This window comes from Denticeps clupeoides, unplaced genomic scaffold, assembly GCF_900700375.1.
Source record: "Denticeps clupeoides unplaced genomic scaffold, fDenClu1.1, whole genome shotgun sequence".
Lineage (NCBI taxonomy): Eukaryota > Metazoa > Chordata > Actinopteri > Clupeiformes > Denticipitidae > Denticeps > Denticeps clupeoides.
The window spans coordinates 1-17590 of record NW_021629767.1 but is presented as its reverse complement, the minus strand read 5'-3'; the positions used below and the strand labels follow the sequence as shown (position 1 = coordinate 17590).

Sequence of the window (17590 nt, the reverse complement as noted above, 5' to 3'; positions counted from 1 at the left end):
TATATTTGTGAATGTGGAGATGTTATACTGGTAAAAATAAATAATTGAAATGGGTATATATTTGTGTTTTAAGTTGCCTAATAATTATGCACAGTAATAGTCACCTGCACACACAGATATCCCCCTAAAATAGCTAAAAATAAAAACAAACTAAAAACTACTTCCAAAAACATTCAGCTTTGATATTAATTCGTTTTTGGGTTCATTGAGAACATGGTTGTTCAATAATAAAATTATTCCTCAAAAATACAACTTGCCTAATACTTCTGCACTCCCTGTACGGTGGCCAATAAGTGCAAATCAGATGAAAATCTCATAAAACGAATTACAAACGCGCAAGATACTTTTACCAATCACCGAAGCCAATTTACAAAACTAAGTGAAAACAGTAAAGTTAGTGTGAGATCGTAAATTAGGTTTTGTAGGAATCTAGGGTGACCAGACATGACAACCAATACTATTCTAAAAATCCGGCCAGTCTCAAAAATATGACATCTACTCACACAGAGTATTAAAACTGCTTCTTCCATCTGCTTAAAAAAATGTACACACAGGCCTTTCGTACCTATCCTTGTAAACTTGTTTCGGTGAAAGCATTCCGCATGTTTGTAAATTTGTTTTACGGAATGTACATTTGATTTACAAAATGTTAACTTGTTTTACGAAATGTTGATTGGTTTTACAAAGTGCTAACTTGCTTTTCAAATTTTTTATTTAATTTTCACTCTTCAGCCATCGTACAAATAGGTGCGATATTTATATTATTGTATTATTGATAATAATACTTTCACATTGACGAATAAAGAACAGTAATGGCCTTTTTAAATAACATCCCATTATTATCATTGTTTAAGAGTAGTTTTTTTTGGTTCATATATATTCAGCAGACAACACGCTAATGACAGCAACTGTGCCGGAACGATCCCTGGGGCCTCGGATCGGTGTGATACTGGGATGTCGATGATGATAATATCTCCACTCTGTTTTGCATGAGTAATAACTGACACTTTAATTCTGAGCTTTATTCTTTTTATTAGGACAAAAGACGTTTTACAGCCGACCTTTTTATACAGTATGTGTAGAATCTTGTAGAATGTACAAAACAGTATAAAAAAAAAAACTTCAAATAAAAATCAATCATTTGCTAAAAACTGGTTTTAGTGAAGATCTGTGTTTAGTAAGACAAATACTGTACTGTAACAGCTGCAGGAAGAGCTTGGATGGTGGGAACACAAATGAAGCATTTCTGGCTACGACGCACGGCTCTTGGGGGGACTATGCATAAATCTACACTAACATATGACCACAACAGGAGCAGAAAACAACAAGCACTCTTGCACCAGCGTAACGTAATACAACTTTTACAACTTGGGAAAGGCATACACAAAAGACACATACATTGTATGTGTTAATTATTAAGAATTGCTGTTGCTGTTTTTTTGTTTGTTTTGTTTTTATTCTTACCTGTTTTTTTTAGAACATAAAAAAGCTAACTATTTCGTCATTCAAAAATTCAGCAGTCTGTTTAAATACCTCATCTCTACAATGTGAATTTACAAGTGAATTTTTTTTTTAAGTACAAAGTGCAAATACTATGGTTTCCAACGCCGTTTGGTGATGGCAGGGTGTCGGGATCTCAGTCGCTGGTTTAGTCTTGCTTCTTTGAGGTGATCTGCAATGAGAAACAGCATCACTGTAGCAGTCGGTACACAAGCAAAGTTCATTTTTATCCTTAATATGGATCTTGTAAACAGTATAAAGTGTAAAGATTAATGCATCCTCAAAAACACTCACCACCTTGCTAGATGTTGCGCCTTCGCTTGCTTTTGCTCCTAAGAAAAAAAAGACGACGTAAAAGGATTTCCTTGGATATCAGAGATAAACCAGATGACTGAAACACCAGAAAGAAGGTTTCACTGCTGTACGGCTGCCCGTCTCCTCGTGTCACTCACCATCTTCTTTCGTGACTCCCAGACATCCCATTAGCTCCTGCAGAGAGAGGGCCTTGTCGTTGCTGATGTCACAGTACTCAACAAACTTCTTCACACATTTCTTAGGCTTGGACTTCTTCCGCAGCAGACGCTTGAAAGGCTTGATTTCCTTTTTGCCGATGTCACCGCTGGAGTTCTTGTCAAGCTGGCTGAAGTACCAGTGCACTACTCTCTCTTCCAGGGTGTGGCTTGGATCCGGCTCCAGCATCCTGGCAGTCAGACAGCAATTATTGAATATAGTTGTTATAGTTTTAGTTTCTTTTAATGCAATTCTATTTAACCCTGTCAATATAGTACCTAATAGAACAAAATTATATTATTATTATTTTATTATTGTTAATTTACAGAGTCAAGAATACACTACATCCAGACACAGACAATTTGCTCTGATTTGTTCATTCTTTTTTTCCCACTACCTTTTGTATGTATTGCATATATTTTGAAATCTATTTAATGCCGCAAATCAGAATTGAGGAAGTTACCTCATCTGTGCGACTAAATGGGAGATACGACAGAAATACTGCATAAAAATAATAACATGATTAAACAAGAATAAAAAATCATTTCATTGCTTTTGTCAGCAAAAAGTAAGAGACATTTTAGTTTTTATTTAGTGAAACACAGGTTGTCTTGTTTTTATTCAGCAACAATATTACCAGATATATTTCATTATAATTATCGTCACATGACCAGCATTTATGTCTCGTTTCCGCCATTTATGATATTCCGTCATAAATGTTGTTGACAAAAACAACACTATTAGTGAGTAAGATGTGATTATGATGGCGACTAAATAGTAAATGAGATTATCAACTAAAGTTAAGTTCCATCATTTGAGTTAAGGCTTCCACTTGAAGATTGTGGGAAATCTTCCCATAGAATGCCTGCCATCCAAACTAAATCCAGCACCAATACGAATACCAATACGCCTTTGTCCGCATGCGGCATTTACCTGCTGGCCGATGCTGGGTCTGTGACCGCCTGCACCATATCTGTGGACAGGGCATCCAAGACGCTTGTGAGAAACTCTGCCTTCTTCGCCCCGGGGCATCCTGAAGAGGAAAAACACAATGAAGGTTTCGCCATCAGCTCATCAGTATATGAGACCCATCAAGCCCACAGTGGCCACGGTGGAAACAGCCGCAACAAGCGACCCCTACAAGCCACAGGGGGAGGGACGCCAAAGATCATTAAACACCAGCTTCACATAAAAAAAGACTGTCCCTATTTTATGGCTTTTCATAAAGTGCCAGACTTCCCACTTCCTGGAAGGGGAAGACGAATCTCACCAAAATGCGTTTCTGTTATGCCAGCTGTTAGTCGTGTGTTTAATGAATTTATTTAGTCCGTGCAATCTTGAGCAAGCGTAAGAACAACTAGATGGGCATCAGAATGTATTCATCTTGCAGCATGTGCATTCCTCGTCATTTGAGACCACCATAAGTTCTTAGCTTCTGTGCTTGACTTCTGTTTTGCCACTGAAACCTTCACACAACGGCAGATTCTGCCCGCCAATCTCAAGGGGGCAACTGAGTAATATGGGGAGGAACGTTCCTTCAGATTGACACTAATGATAGTAATTGTGTGCTAGGCCATATAATGTTAATGGTCAGGGGGTCCAGTGGAGCACTAGGAAAGCTGAGGGACACGCTGACCCTGAGAAACACGTGGATCTCGCCACCTTTTTTCTCACAGATGGCCACTGAAACACTCTCCCTGGAAACCCAGCATTCTCCGGGGCCCATTCTGTTTACTGCCCGGGCCCCGAGGGCCCAGATTCTCCAGGCCTGTGGATAATAGTACGGTTCAGCCTCTCAAACAGGTGGTGAGGAGGACCACTTTGGACCAAGGCCCATATCTCTCACTGCTTTAAGGGCGCGTGGCCTCGAAAGGGTTTTTATAACCTGGTCTCACACATTCTTCAGCGGCTGACGCTAACCGGCTTTTTGTGGCCAGGCTTTACTATACCAGACCCAATAAAAGAACTGACCCACAAGTTAATAGCGAAGCCATTTCCTGGTGGCACTTTACCCCCTACCCCCCCTTCCTTTCTAAAACTCGCTTGGTCTAGACAACCCTGGCACGATCGATCTCTGGCTTTCAAAAAGTTGTGTCTGAAAAATGCACCACTAGTCTCGGTTTTCAGAAACTGAAATAACATATCCGGTGCTTTCAGAAAAGAGCTTTTCAATTACATTTACATTTATATAGAGACATGAAATGTTGAAATTCTTCTATTAAAGTATATTATAGCGATGAAATAATCCTGTGTAAAATATTTACCAAGCATTCATTTAGATTATAGTATATTATTTACTGTGTGTGTGTACATTCAATTCTGCAAACACATGTGGGACCAGGGCCTTGGCAGGCCTCCGCACCCCAACCCTCAACCCCAATAGCATCCTTTCTTCCCCCGTCTCCCTCAGGAGAAGCCCGGCCAAACATCCCTCGCTCCTTTCAGCACATGCTGCCCGCCCCGTCCTCCCGGCGGCCCATAAAGCTCTCATCGCCGGCGCCTCAGCAGCGCGTACAGTTACCGCCGCTCTGCTCGCAGGTGCTAAAGCGATACCTGTTTGGAGGAAAGTTTTCATTTTTACCCCCTGGAGTCTACAGCTTACTGAAACTCACAGATAGTTTTTTCGGTAAAAAAATATATATATATATAATAAAAATAATTAGAGAAACAGTGTTGAATTACGGCTCTTTTTCGCCCCTCTGCCCAATCTAACCTTAAAATTACCCACACGGTGCACTTCAGCATATTATAAAGGTCCCACTCGGGCTGACCAGCTCCGAAAAGCCGAGAGTTGGCGGAGGGGCCGCTACACAAACAGCGGCGGAAACAGTGGCCGCTCTGTTTGGCGGTTATTAGCCTGTTTACCGGAAAATAAATTCATAAATAAATACGATAGCAGGAATGCGCAGGAGGAAATCCACACGCGCGGTGCGAAGAACCGCCAACTGTTCAGGGCCCCGATTACGTTCACGTTCGCATTGTTGTCATACCTCACACACAATACGAGTTTATCATGTCCGTGGACGAACTAAAAAGTCATTTACTCAGCACGATAGTCATTTCCTATCACATATTACGCAGCAAATACCAAAAAGGAAAGTTTTCTAAAGTGAAGTGATTGTCACAGCAGCACAGCACACGGTGCACACAGTGAAATTTGTCCTCTGCATTTAACCCATCACCCTGAGTGAGCAGTGGGCGGCCATGACAGGCGCCCGGGGAGCAGTGTGTGGGGACGGTGCTTTGCTCAGTTGCACCTCAGTGGCACCTTTGCGCATCGGGATTCGAACCGGCAACGTTCTGATTACGGGGGCGCTTCCTTAACCGCTAGGCCACCCCCGCCCCTTTCTCGTTTGCCCCCCATCTTATTTGCATTTCCATGACAGCTTGCAATGATAAATGACCATGTTATCCGACCACAGCCGCGCCGTATGTCATTACCGTCCCCCCAATCAGTCTCGGCATCGTTCATCACGCCCACCCCTTCAGGCCCTCTCACCAGTCCATCTTCTGTTCTGCATCGCCTGTCCTCCCCCACCGCCTAGCCGCACAGTGTCCGTCTCTGCCACACATCCATCCCCTGTTCCCATCTGCCCGAAATTCCTCGGGCCCACCCGTCCAACAACACACCCTCACAGTGAAATGCACGCGCTCGCCTGCTTGATCAACAGCCTCTGTGTTGAGCAGCCATCCATAGGGGGGGGAGGGATGGCGCAGAACATCGGCGGGGCGATAGTCCAGGCGTTAACGGGGCGAGGAACAGAATGTCTGCTTGTTCATGAAAGGTTTTTTTAAAACCTACCCTGGAGATGCCGGCTTTTATAATGGTCCTTGGGTTTTGGGTTGGGATTGGCTCTGGCATTGCCGTCACATTTCGGCTGTTCGTACCTGCGTCCATACAAACATGAATGATGGTGGTTAAAAAGATGAAGCGAATACGAAGTATAGCAGAAATATAACACATTTTCATTCAAGTTCAACAACAACATCCTTGTGTTTAGCAACTGGGCGTGGCTGTTTATGTGCATACATGAATCCGTTTGCGCTTATAGTCCGTCTCATGTTTGGAAAAGACCGGCACATGAAGACCGCGGAAGGAGTTCTGGGGCAAGAAAAAGGCCGATAAATGACGCAGGACTGGAGCGCAGGGGACCCGGGGCGGTCTGTGCAGTCTGGCCGGCTGCCTGGCGGCTTTATTAACGCGACACCCTCCCCGGTGACGCCCCCCTCGGCCCATCACAACTGTGCCCGCTCCGCCCGTCCCTGTGCCAGTGGATGACAGCTAACGTCCAGGACCTGCGGAGCACCAGTTCCTCAGCAGAGAACAGAGGCTTTGGCTCCTCTGTCCATCTTCTCAGGCACAAGAGCCAGTTCATCTACCAGGTTTTTTAAGCCTATAATCAAATTTCGTTCACAGATAAACATCGAGGGTCTATAGGAGTCTCTCTCTCTCTTTTTTTTCCTTTTTGAGATAGGAAACAGTTCCCATATAAATATAACCACAAATTTGTGCTGCGTCACAGGCTGAAATGGATGCTGATATGAACATTTGTGTTATAATAATAACAACATTAAAATCTGATAATGCTAACATTTCCAGATCTAATTTCACTCGTTATGGTTGGTTCGTAACCTCAGCTGATCCAACTGATGTTTTTTCGAACATTTTATGGTTTTGTGCAGCTTCAGAGCTTCAGAACGGACAAGGCCGCGACCCACCTTGTCGCGGTGCCGGGTATGGGCCTTCCAGTGTCCACCAGCACGCACCAGCAGTACCCCGTGGAGGGGTGGCACTGGACCGACTTGAAGAGGCCACCGTGGGCACAGTCGGGGACAAACACCGCCTCGTTCTTGTGCTGCCGCGCCTCCTCCTGAGCCGACTGCTGCTCCTGGTTGCACGAAGAGGCTGGCACAGGGAGAGCAAGTGTGAGACGGGCACGGGCACCGTTTCAGGCCCGTTTCGGTAGGCCTGGCCGAACCACTTGGACCTCATAAAACAAGCGTGCCGGTTTCAATGCTAATCCGAGCCGAACGAAGCGAGGAGCAGGATCCGGAGGCGGTGCGGACTGCATTATAAGCAGGGAAGGCTGTGCCGAGCTCCCGGTGGCCAAACTCAATACACACTGAGACACTACGAGGGCTTCTCTGGCCGCACGAGGCAATTTGCGCCTGTAACGACGCAGTTGCCACGAGGATTCCTTCAGGACGGAAACCCGAGGAGGCTGAAGCACGGATGGAGTTAAGACGAAAGCATTAATGATTACATCGGGATTCAATCAAATAACTCTGCAGCCACATTCTCCGCCCTCATGCTCCCCAGCAGGGCTTTGAGCTTGAACATCTAAATCCAGAAAAAGAAAAAAAAAAAAAGACTAAAGAAGAAGATGGAGGTTTTCAGCACCTTCCCCCCACTTGACTTCATATCCTCCCTCCGGGCTCAGAAGCTAGTGAGGGATCTTCTTCTTTCTTTTTTTCTTTCTTTCTTTCTTTCTTTTCATTACATGTCTGCATGTGCAGCCTCCTTCTCATCCACCTCTTCTTTTCATGAACTCGTTCTGACAGTGTGGTCCCGTACCGAAGGGAAGCTGCTTAATGAAACCCATCAATGCTGTTGTGTTGCCCCTCCACAAATCGAAACAGCTTCAAGAGTCAAACTGATTCCATGCAGGCGCACACACACACACACACACAAATGTACCTCCACATAAATATTCAAGTGCACCCCCCCCAATTTCCCTTCTATGAGCGTATGAAAACATACTTATGCATCATTTTTTTTTCCAAAATGGGACTCAATAAAGAGTCTGTTGATGCGTGCAATCGCATCAGTATGCGGGCGCAGATGATAAAATCGCAGCGTCTGGGTGCTTGGATGTGCGCGGCATGTGTTGGCAATTAGAGGCTCGCGCTTGGGGAAGCTCGCTCAGAGGGTTATCATCATCAACGCCGCTAACGCACCACGCTGCGTCTTCGAAAGGACGGCAACGCCACGCCAAGTTTCACAATGTGAGTCTGGGGGGGGGTATATCTGCTACCCAGCTGGTACAAAAGTGTCTGTGAACCATATTCACTTTTTCAGCCCTATTCTCTTGGCTTTAGTGTGAGAAGCAAAATTTTCCTTGGAAGCGATTCAAAGTTTTTCGACTCGAGGCTGGATTTACTCGATGGATTTAGCAGGAACTGTATTTGAAACAGATCCGCCTGGATTAAGAGAGTCCATTCTGATTGGCATATAGATTATATTATTGCCACACTTGGTTTCAGATATGTTCACTTAAAAGCATTTCCCATCAGAACACAATGCTTAATACACAGAACGATAACATTATAAAAACTTAAACAGTGATATAACTTGCATTAAGTTTTTTTTTTTTTTTTATCACATTTTAAACTGAAATGTAGATGAGCAATGCATTTAAAACAATCAGTTCTTTCATTTTCTGAGTTTATGTGTGAATTTGCATGTGATCAGGATGTGTATAACATTGTGGGATCCATATGAACAATGTGAGGGAAGCATTTGGGTTCAATTCACCAAATTCATTGTATAAAAACGGCATGCAGACATCATTCACCCACCTTGTGTTCTGTTGCTCGGTCTGCCCATTCTGCGAACCTTCTCCGACCAAATGCTGGGATACTGGAAAAGATTTTCTGCAAGAAGATATGAATGAATGTAAATGGGGGGAAAAAATTATTTTAAAAAAGCAACAAAATGTGTATTATCTGTCCTGGTGGAACTGTGCCATTGTTCTATGGGACAGAGAGTGTCATGGGATGAATAAAAAAACGACTGCTTACCTTGTTCATCTGCCGAAGGCTGGGGATCCACCGCAGGTCCTGGCGACTCATCTGCATTTAGAATGGAGAAGATTTGCAAGGAAACTACAGTTATGAGAGTAAGCTAGATTGTCACAGCAATGCTCCTGTCATAAATTATTTGCACATTGCCCGGCCAGAAAGAAGCGAGAGTCGTAAAAGAGACAAAGATCAGGTGAAGGCCAAGAAGAAGAGGTCAAGAATGAAAACAAGAGAAGAGGGAGACTGATGATTGTGATGAGTGCGTAGTGGTTTGAAGGTCAGGGGTGGGTAGGAACGATTTATATTCACTCCATTTACCTGAGTAGCTTTCTTACTATACAACAATTAATCACACAACCCCATTTCACCAATCAGATGTAGCCATGCAGTCACATGATCACACACAAACGGGTCACACCGCACAAAGACAGAATGGAAAATGTCAGCTGCGACGGTCTCCAGTGCTAAAACCAAAGGTTACGGAAAGAATACAGAATTCCAGTCTTCCATCTAGACACTTTTAGCATTCAAAATCATTTTGTTAGTAGACCTCTATACATTTTCTGTAGAGGAAGGCATTAGCGTTGTAATTTAGCTGTTTTATTTAATTTATCAATGCTAACACATATAACTTGCATATATAAGATAGTTCATATGCTCAGAATTAGTCCATTATTTACTAATAATTGTACTAGTTATTTTTACTATAAGTACTTACTAAAATTTGCACATTTTTTTTCTGTCTGAACACATCGTATGTAAAAAATAAATAAGATATTACAGTCCAACAGTGGTCTCATTTTAATACATACTTTTGTACTCTTGCTTGAGTACGTTTTTGGATGACTACGTTTTACTTGTCCTTGTTTGAGTAAAATATTTTTCTACTTTACTCACCTCTGTTGGTGGTACAAAATGTTACAGCACAAAAGCAACAACTCTGCAGCACGCAGATATCGTGCAACGTTTTAGATTTTTGATGCGATTTGAGAACAAAATGGCCCATAAGAAGTGTATGAGTGTGTGTCGGAGGGTTCAGGGATGAAAGCGACCGGGAGACTGCGGCGCCGTAACTGTTTGTTCTTCTTCGGGCTGAGGATTGGGAAAGATGCTGGTCAGCCCCGGCGGAGGAAACCCACAGCCAGGTGCGGTTAACCTCCACGATGGGGTCATGTCCTGCTGGAGGCTGCTCCTGGGATGGGCTGTTGGCACTTGGGAGCGAGAGGTGGGGGTGGCGGTTGGTTTTATGGACCACATGGCAGCCCTCGACACTGGGAAATGAAATCTGCGGTCGTGAAACATTTGGCCCCTCGCTGCTCTGGCATTTTTAGCCACAGACGCACACTGCAGCCCACCAAACCGTAGGCCGCTCGCGCACTTGATCAAATGAAAACCCCAGGATGAGACAAGCAGCAACACGGCAACTCCCCAAAGCCAGAGAGCATTTCAGCAAAACCACTGGCAAAGCACAGACGAGCTGTGGCTACGGCTGTAGGGAAATCGACCCTGAGTGGACGACATTCGCAGGCCTGACCCGATATGTCCAGACTCATCAAAGTCCACTGTTTACAGAATGCAATTACAGAAATTTTACACACACACGCGAGTTAAAGAGGCCACCTACGAAGGCCGAACCAACGCCGAGCCCCTACATAAGCAAAATAAGCTATTTCCAGAGCCAGGACACCGCAGTCCCAAAATCCACAAGGCTGAAGTTTATTTCCCCCCCGCTGTCCTGTTTAGTTAACCAATTTAGAGCGAGACCGCCGTCACTCGTTGAGCAACACAATGCCGTGATGACAAAAGCAATAGCTGGTCCACGGGCAACAGCTTGGGCCGGGCCGGGCCGGGGTAGCGCCCGTCCTCTGGGATCGGAGAGTTTACAAAGAGAAGCGCAGACATAAACGCACTCCCTCGCGAGTAAAACAGCAAGGGGCCTGGAGTCACGTTAACGAAGACAACGTCGGTGCTTTTATACGCAGAGTCCATTTCCAGGCCTCGGATGAAACTATTTTCCTCCTAAATGATTTATATGCATACCCAAATTTACCACCCGCAATCAAACAAAAACCGGCGACGTGCCACAGGCAGGTCCTAGCACGACGCAAAGCGGGGCGATCCCGTTGTTCGCGGAAGTGGAGGAGGAGAGATCGAAGCGCAGATGGTGTGGGCCGTTAAAAAACGCTAAATGCCTTTCCCAGGAGGAGCTTGTGTGAGAGAGCCATTGATTAGAGGCGATATGGAAACAACAATGGAAACCACGTAATCAGCCTGCGGAGTGAAATGTCAATTGGGATTTCCATCTCTCGCCATGCTGTGAAAAGGCAACGGCGGTTATTAGTTTTTCCACTCGCTGCTTCCTAATTTCACCCGCTTTGGCACGTCCCGCTTGGCCTCTGAGGAGGAAATGTTAAAGACGGGAGCAGGAGCTGGAGCAGGTTAAAAATATATACTGCTTATACACATATAAATATATTTACCTGCTTTCCCTGGTTCTCGAGAGCTGACCCTTTCATTTTTGGACCCTGGAAACGAAAAGTTGTCAGTCTCACACGAAACATTTGCCGAAAGGGACAACAATAACAACAATAATAATTCCACTATAGTTATTTCTTACTGCATTTTATGTTCATTCTAATTCAATGCCATTATATAGAAGCACGTAAGGGACACTTATTCATAATGCCTGATCCTGTTTTGTTTTTTTGTTGTTTTTTTTTTAATAAAAATATAAAAAAATAAATATTACTGCAAGTGGTGATTATGGAGCCTCGCACACTATTAATTATGTGGCCACAATGCCTGAGAGTTTCAATTACATTCTGCCACTTCACATGCACATTCGAACTGGCCTAATTTTATACCATAGCTGAACACAGAATCTTCCTTCGTGGTTTCTTTTCCTCGTGCACTAACACGGCCTTCAGTTAAAACAAGTCAGAAAGAAGCTGCATCTGCACCTGAGCCTATTCAACAGTCCCTCGGCAGGGGGGCCGAACCCCTATTCACTTTTCACGGCTTTTATCAGCGCCAGGCGCAATCTAATTGGGGATCAGCCGAGCAAAAGAAGGGGAGCCGTTAAGTGCGAAGGCAGGGAGAAGAAACGCTGGCGGGTCGTGGCGTGGAGCACAGGTTTGTTTAGGCTTTGTAGATGATGAGCTCATTACCAGCATTATCACTTGTGTCATCTAACTGGCCCCCTTTAAAACACTCTCCGCAATGCACTTTTATTGAGACGCAAATCATGCTGTGGGTGTGCGCGGCCCCGAGCTGCCAGTCCTTTTCATCGCGGCCACTATAGAACTAGTCAGCGCTGCCAGAGCCGAGAGGAGTGCATGCCTTTGGTTATTTCATTTACGGCTGCCTCCTCGTCACTGAAGGAATGTCGTCGCCTGGTGCAATGCTACTGCTGCGTTTTTTTTTTTAATTTATGACTGCAAAAAAAAAAAAAAAAAAAACACAGATCCGCCATAACATTGTGACCATCCACTAATATACACCAGCAGGCAGCCGACAGGCCCTGACCTGTCGAAACACAGACATCACTCTTCTGAAGGTACGCTGTGATATCTGGCATCAAGATGCAGATGCTTTAAATCCTGGATATTGACTTGCTTTGGCCTGAGATCTGCAGAATCTCAAAATTGTAATGTGTTCCCCGAACCTTCATGACTCATTTTGCACATTACGCAGCTATAATACGTCACTGCGTTCAGGGAATACCATTTCCATGCCAAAATATTGCTTCAGTGGGTCCATGTCAGACTGACATCCATTTCGAGCAGAACATTGCCCAATCCATCACACTGGGCACCTTCTTCCAGTGCTCTGAGGTGCAGTTCTGATGCTTGCACGCCCAGTGCAGGTGCTTTTGGACGTGAATTACATTTACAGCATTTAGTTACAGGGACAGTCCCCCCCTGGAGCAACTTAGGGTTAAGTGTCTTGCTCAGGGACACAATGGTAGTAAGTGGGATTCGAACCCGGGTCTTCTGGTTCATAGGCGAGTGTGTTACCCACTAGGCTACTACCACCCTACCAACATGGGTCAGCGTGGGCAGCCTGACTGCAGCTACTTATTTCCCATGAAATATCTGCACTTGGAGCTGTTCTACTGCCCACTACCCACTGCCATGTGCCATTGTGACAAAATGCAAGTCAATATTGGTCATAGTTTTATGGCTTATTTTGTGACAATCGAGTACTTTACCTGAGTTAAATCGTCTGTTTATGCACAAAAAGTCCCCCCCCGTATTCATACCTTGACATCTGGGTTTCTTATTGGCCACCGCCGAGCCGCTGATTGGGCGCCCATTGGGCGTGACACACCAGCAGTAGCCCGTGTAGCTGTGGCACTGCACCTACATCAAGACGGGCACATCATAATGCAAATCAATGGCTGATGATAAAGGCTATGACGAGTGAGCGAGCCGCTGTGAAGGTGAAGAGCCGCCTTACTTCGCTATACGTGCCATCTGGGTTGCAGACAGGCACAAACACCTCTGGGGCACGCTTCTTGGCCTGCTGCTCCTGTATTTCTTCTCAGCCACACACCTTGATGTTTCTGGGAGAGCAAAATCCTTTATTCAGTTTACCCACGGCCACAGACATCACAAGGATCTGCTTACGGCAGCTGCGAAACATTGAGAAACTCAAAACTGCGCGGGGGTTTCCCAGCGACACTCCTCAGCAAAGACGAAAGAATAAAGAAAACAAAGGAACAAGAATCTCATTCAACAGAAAAGGAGCGGAGGGCAGAGGAATGGGCGGGCAGGATGATTCAGGATGTTTAGGAAGCGGCACATGCTCCTGTGGCCGGGAATTGTACCAACGTCCCACTTTTGTTCTCATTAGGACTAACAAGGACTTATTTGGGACCCGGTGGACAGGGGCAGGCCAGCTCACACGCTGAACCGAGCAGAAAGGGAAGCCGATCGGCCGGTGTTGTTTCTTTTTTATTGTCAGCTTTGTAACGCTTTATTCCTGATTCGAGCAAAAACTCAGGATTGCAGATGTCGGGCGTCTAAGTTACAAGCCACAAAAGCAGGCCTCAGCGGCCAAACGCCGCCGGGCTCGATCCGAATGGCTTCCACCAGGCGTCACTTTCTCCAGAAGCCAAACGTCTGGCGAGGTGGCTCCCTGTCACCGGCACAGGGGAAAAGCAGGGGCTGGCTGGTTTATTTCTGACTGCACCGCAGCAGCAGACGGGGGGACGGCGCAGGTCGGCGAGCCTCTTGGGCCGGCACACTCCATCCCTCAGTGGAAAGAAACCAAAAAAATAAAAAAGTGAGCGGAGGGCAGAAACACGTCTGGAAAAACTGACAGGACAGTTGAATCATCTGCTCCCGGGATCGAAAACAAGCGTGGTGCCAGTCTAGCCCACGTCTGTCCCACCGTCCCCTGCGTCTCACGGTCCACATCTGCTCATGTCGTCCGATTGTTACCCTCTGCCCCGTCTCGTGGACATTTATGGGGACATTTCAGATGCGGCACGTGTGGGGCGTGTCTTTGAATGTCATATTCAGGCATGGCCAGTCGGAATGCTAGAATTGTAATGAATGGTAATGTAACATACCTGCATTTGTCACGCACGCGCCGTGACCAAGATGCATTATGAACAACAACCGAAGAGGAAATATTGACAGGAGCAGGTGTCAACCGTCCAGATTGAGGAAGCAGGCTGCGTGAGAGCTGTCAATCATCACAATGGGCTCCTCCCCTTTCACCTCAGAAATTAACATCACTGAAGTATGTCTTCTTGGGTGTCTGCTTTGTGCTGACAGTATACAGATAACTAGCCAGCAGTCCTGTCCTGTTTTTATCCATTTATTTCTGGAAAATTCTGCTGACGCGCTTGACGTTACATAAGCATACATCCCCAATATATGTTGGGGCATTTGGTCTCTAACCTTCATTTTGGTGGGTGGATGGTCTGTGGCTAGTACGAAAGTGGTAAGAGTTTCCTGTAACTGGAGATGGCCCCAGCCATGGTCCTCATCCTTTTCTCCCCTTTCTCGCTGACATCGCATGCAGAACGATGAGAATAAGGCTTTGTCCTCTGTTGCTGCATGATGAACTGGCAGAGCCGGGAGTTAAGAGCGCGGGGAGGGGTGGTCAACGCAAGTCTTCATGCCACAGCAGACACAATGATGTGGTTTGTGAGCTGTCTGACCCCTTACTGGGAAGCAGTGGCTTTTTGCCCCTCCCTGCCACCCCGAGCATAAGATAATAATCCTTTATTAGTCCCACAAGTGGGAAATTTGCATCTCTCCTAAATGAATATGCCTCTATTTTGTTCTCTTGCAAAGTGACTTCCCATTATAATCCAAGCGCATTTGAACTTGGAAGCTATGTGTCTCAAATCAATCATCTGGTCTCCTTCACGTCAACTGATGAAAAGATGCAGCAGAATAAACCAAATTCTTTGATGTATCCAGGCCATAGAATCGCTCATTTGAACCAAAGTGGAAACCCCCACTTTTGCCAGGACAGGCTAATGCATTTTAGCTTTTATTCTTTCACCCCATTTGTTCACACGCAAACCCCTTTTTTGACCATTCAACGCAATTTTTGTTCTTCTACTGAGGAAAAAGGACAACTACGGTGCAGATTTTTCATTTGGCATTAAACCTTTGCAGCACTTGGGGAGTGTTCAGCTACCAGAATGCTTGAATTAATAATATGCTTTTTTGGTTTTGTAATGGTCCCAATAAAATTGAGGAGGAAGTGAGTTAACGGCCTGCTGGTGAGATCATTCGACAGATTCTTTAAATCAGCCTGATTTCAGACATAGAAAACGCAAGAGCACCAATTATCCCACCTGACTAATGACCGCCATGTTTGTCTTATATCTTTTATATTGTTTAATATCATGTTCGTAACATTGAGCAACTTTTAACCAATGAAGCGTTTTGAATGATGTCTGCATTTTCAAATCTGGCTATTTCATCCGTTGATGCATTTAATTGTCATTCCTGATGATGATTCTTTATCATATTATTATATTTTGTCTGCCTCCAATTTCCATAGTGCATGTACACTGTCAATAAATATATAAAACATTCTATTCTGTTCTATTGCGTCCATTTACAGAAGACGTCTAGCTCTCACATGGCTTGGAACACCAGAAGAGTAAGATCTATGCCCAAACCCCTCATTAGTTATGATGTGCCTGGATAAATTGGTCCAGATAGTTTGAAAAGCAGCATCCTGGCAATGGGACCCGGCCGCTGGCACCCACTGGCCCGTAAAGTCCTGGGAAAGCACCGGCCTGGTTTTTTAAGCGTCTTAGCAGTGGCCCTCACCCTGTCACTCCTGCTCTCCACGCTGGTGCTCAAAGCGTCAATTATTGCCAAATGAATTTAACCCCGGGATTTTCTGATTTGACCCAAAGCCCCCCGAGCACAGCCAAAGTGTGACTGGTGACCTGACCTTTGCATGGCCCGCGAATGACCTCCAGCTGGGGGTCGCGGCATTTAGCGCGGAGGAACTCGCATCGGGATGAGAAGGTCCGTCCGTCCGAAGCGCACAGGGGCTTGCGGGGAGCTGCGGCGCAGTCCATGTTGCACTCCCGGTCCTGCTCCACCCGGAGAAACTACAGAGGGACACAAAGGAGGAAGCAGATGGTGAGTCTAAAGGGACCAACACACAGGGAACCTGTGAAGGCGAGAAAAGAAGGACGCGCAAGAGCCACTAAGCAAGCACAGGGGACAAAAGGAGCTGAATGAGGACGCCTGCAGACGGAAGACAGGCGTGGTGCAGGTGATGTCATTCACTGCCTTCCCAGTTTCGAACACCATCGCGCCGTCATCGTAACAAAAAGAGGAAGTACGAACGTGGACAGAGACTCCCGGCGGAACGCACCGGGCCACCTGTGTCAATGCCACCATTGTGTCCCTCCACCGCTAATTTAAGATTCCCCCTCCCCGCTGGCACCGCATAAAGGAGAGGAAAACAACGGGCTGTGGCTGTTTTGGTGAATGAAAAGACAGTGAATGGGCGGCTGAAAGAGCGCCGCTGAATGTATAAGGGCGGTACGGAGGCGTGGCCTGTCTACAGGTTGACGAGTTGACACACGAAAACCCATGTGTACGTCTTGCAGAGGTGTGAACCTTCACTGGTCTCATGATTCGAGTCAATTACGATTTCAGTGGCGGCCTAGCGGTTAAGGAAGCGGCCTCATAATCAGAAGGTTGCCGGTTCGAATCCCGATCCGCCAAGGTGCCACTGAGATGCAACTGGTTAAATGCAGAGGACACATTTCGTTGTGTCACCGTGTGCTGTGCTGCTGTGTATCACTTCACTCTCAGTTTTTCTACATTACTTCACATTATGTTTTCATATAGGTCAGTGACATGAGAGTTAAGGCCCCTTTTCTGTCGTTCGTGGGGTCAGGTCAGCGCGAACGTCCAATGACAGTGGACGTTCAGCACCAGCGTTTGATCTGCTGCGCTTTTGGATGCCGTCAAATAAAGTCGGCATGCAACGTTTTCTTGCCGTCAATTTCTGATTAATTCTGATGAATATTAGACATTGAGGAGCATTTTTAAAAATGAATGCAGCTACAAAGCGCAGCCAGAGAAAAATCATCAGAAAGTCCGAAAATTACCAAGCAACGTCCTTATGTCATAATCGATGATGCATCGATTATGAGATTAATTTCAACATCCCTAACCTCTTGTAGCATCTCAAAGAAAAAAAAGAACCTCGGGCGTGGCCCACATTGGCTGGCCAAATCATTTCTGGCTTCCACAAACTATCCCCTCGCCCGTTTTTGTCC

General features: G+C 45.7%; 1 protein-coding gene across 1 annotated transcript; it reads right to left on the bottom strand.

Moving 5' to 3' along the window:
* Positions 1 to 1007: 1007 nt before the first annotated feature.
* Positions 1008 to 16405, bottom strand: LOC114773754 (SPARC-related modular calcium-binding protein 2-like; the record flags this gene model as incomplete). The annotated part of the gene is given in 13 exon segments (XM_028965926.1): positions 1008 to 1672; positions 1795 to 1832; positions 1953 to 2200; positions 2944 to 3043; positions 5813 to 5898; positions 6730 to 6916; positions 8590 to 8664; positions 8812 to 8862; positions 11292 to 11336; positions 13073 to 13172; positions 13270 to 13343; positions 13346 to 13375; positions 16243 to 16405. Coding segments are annotated over 13 exon segments (1221 nt in total), but the record flags the coding sequence as incomplete, so codon positions are not given.
* Positions 16406 to 17590: the final 1185 nt, after the last annotated feature.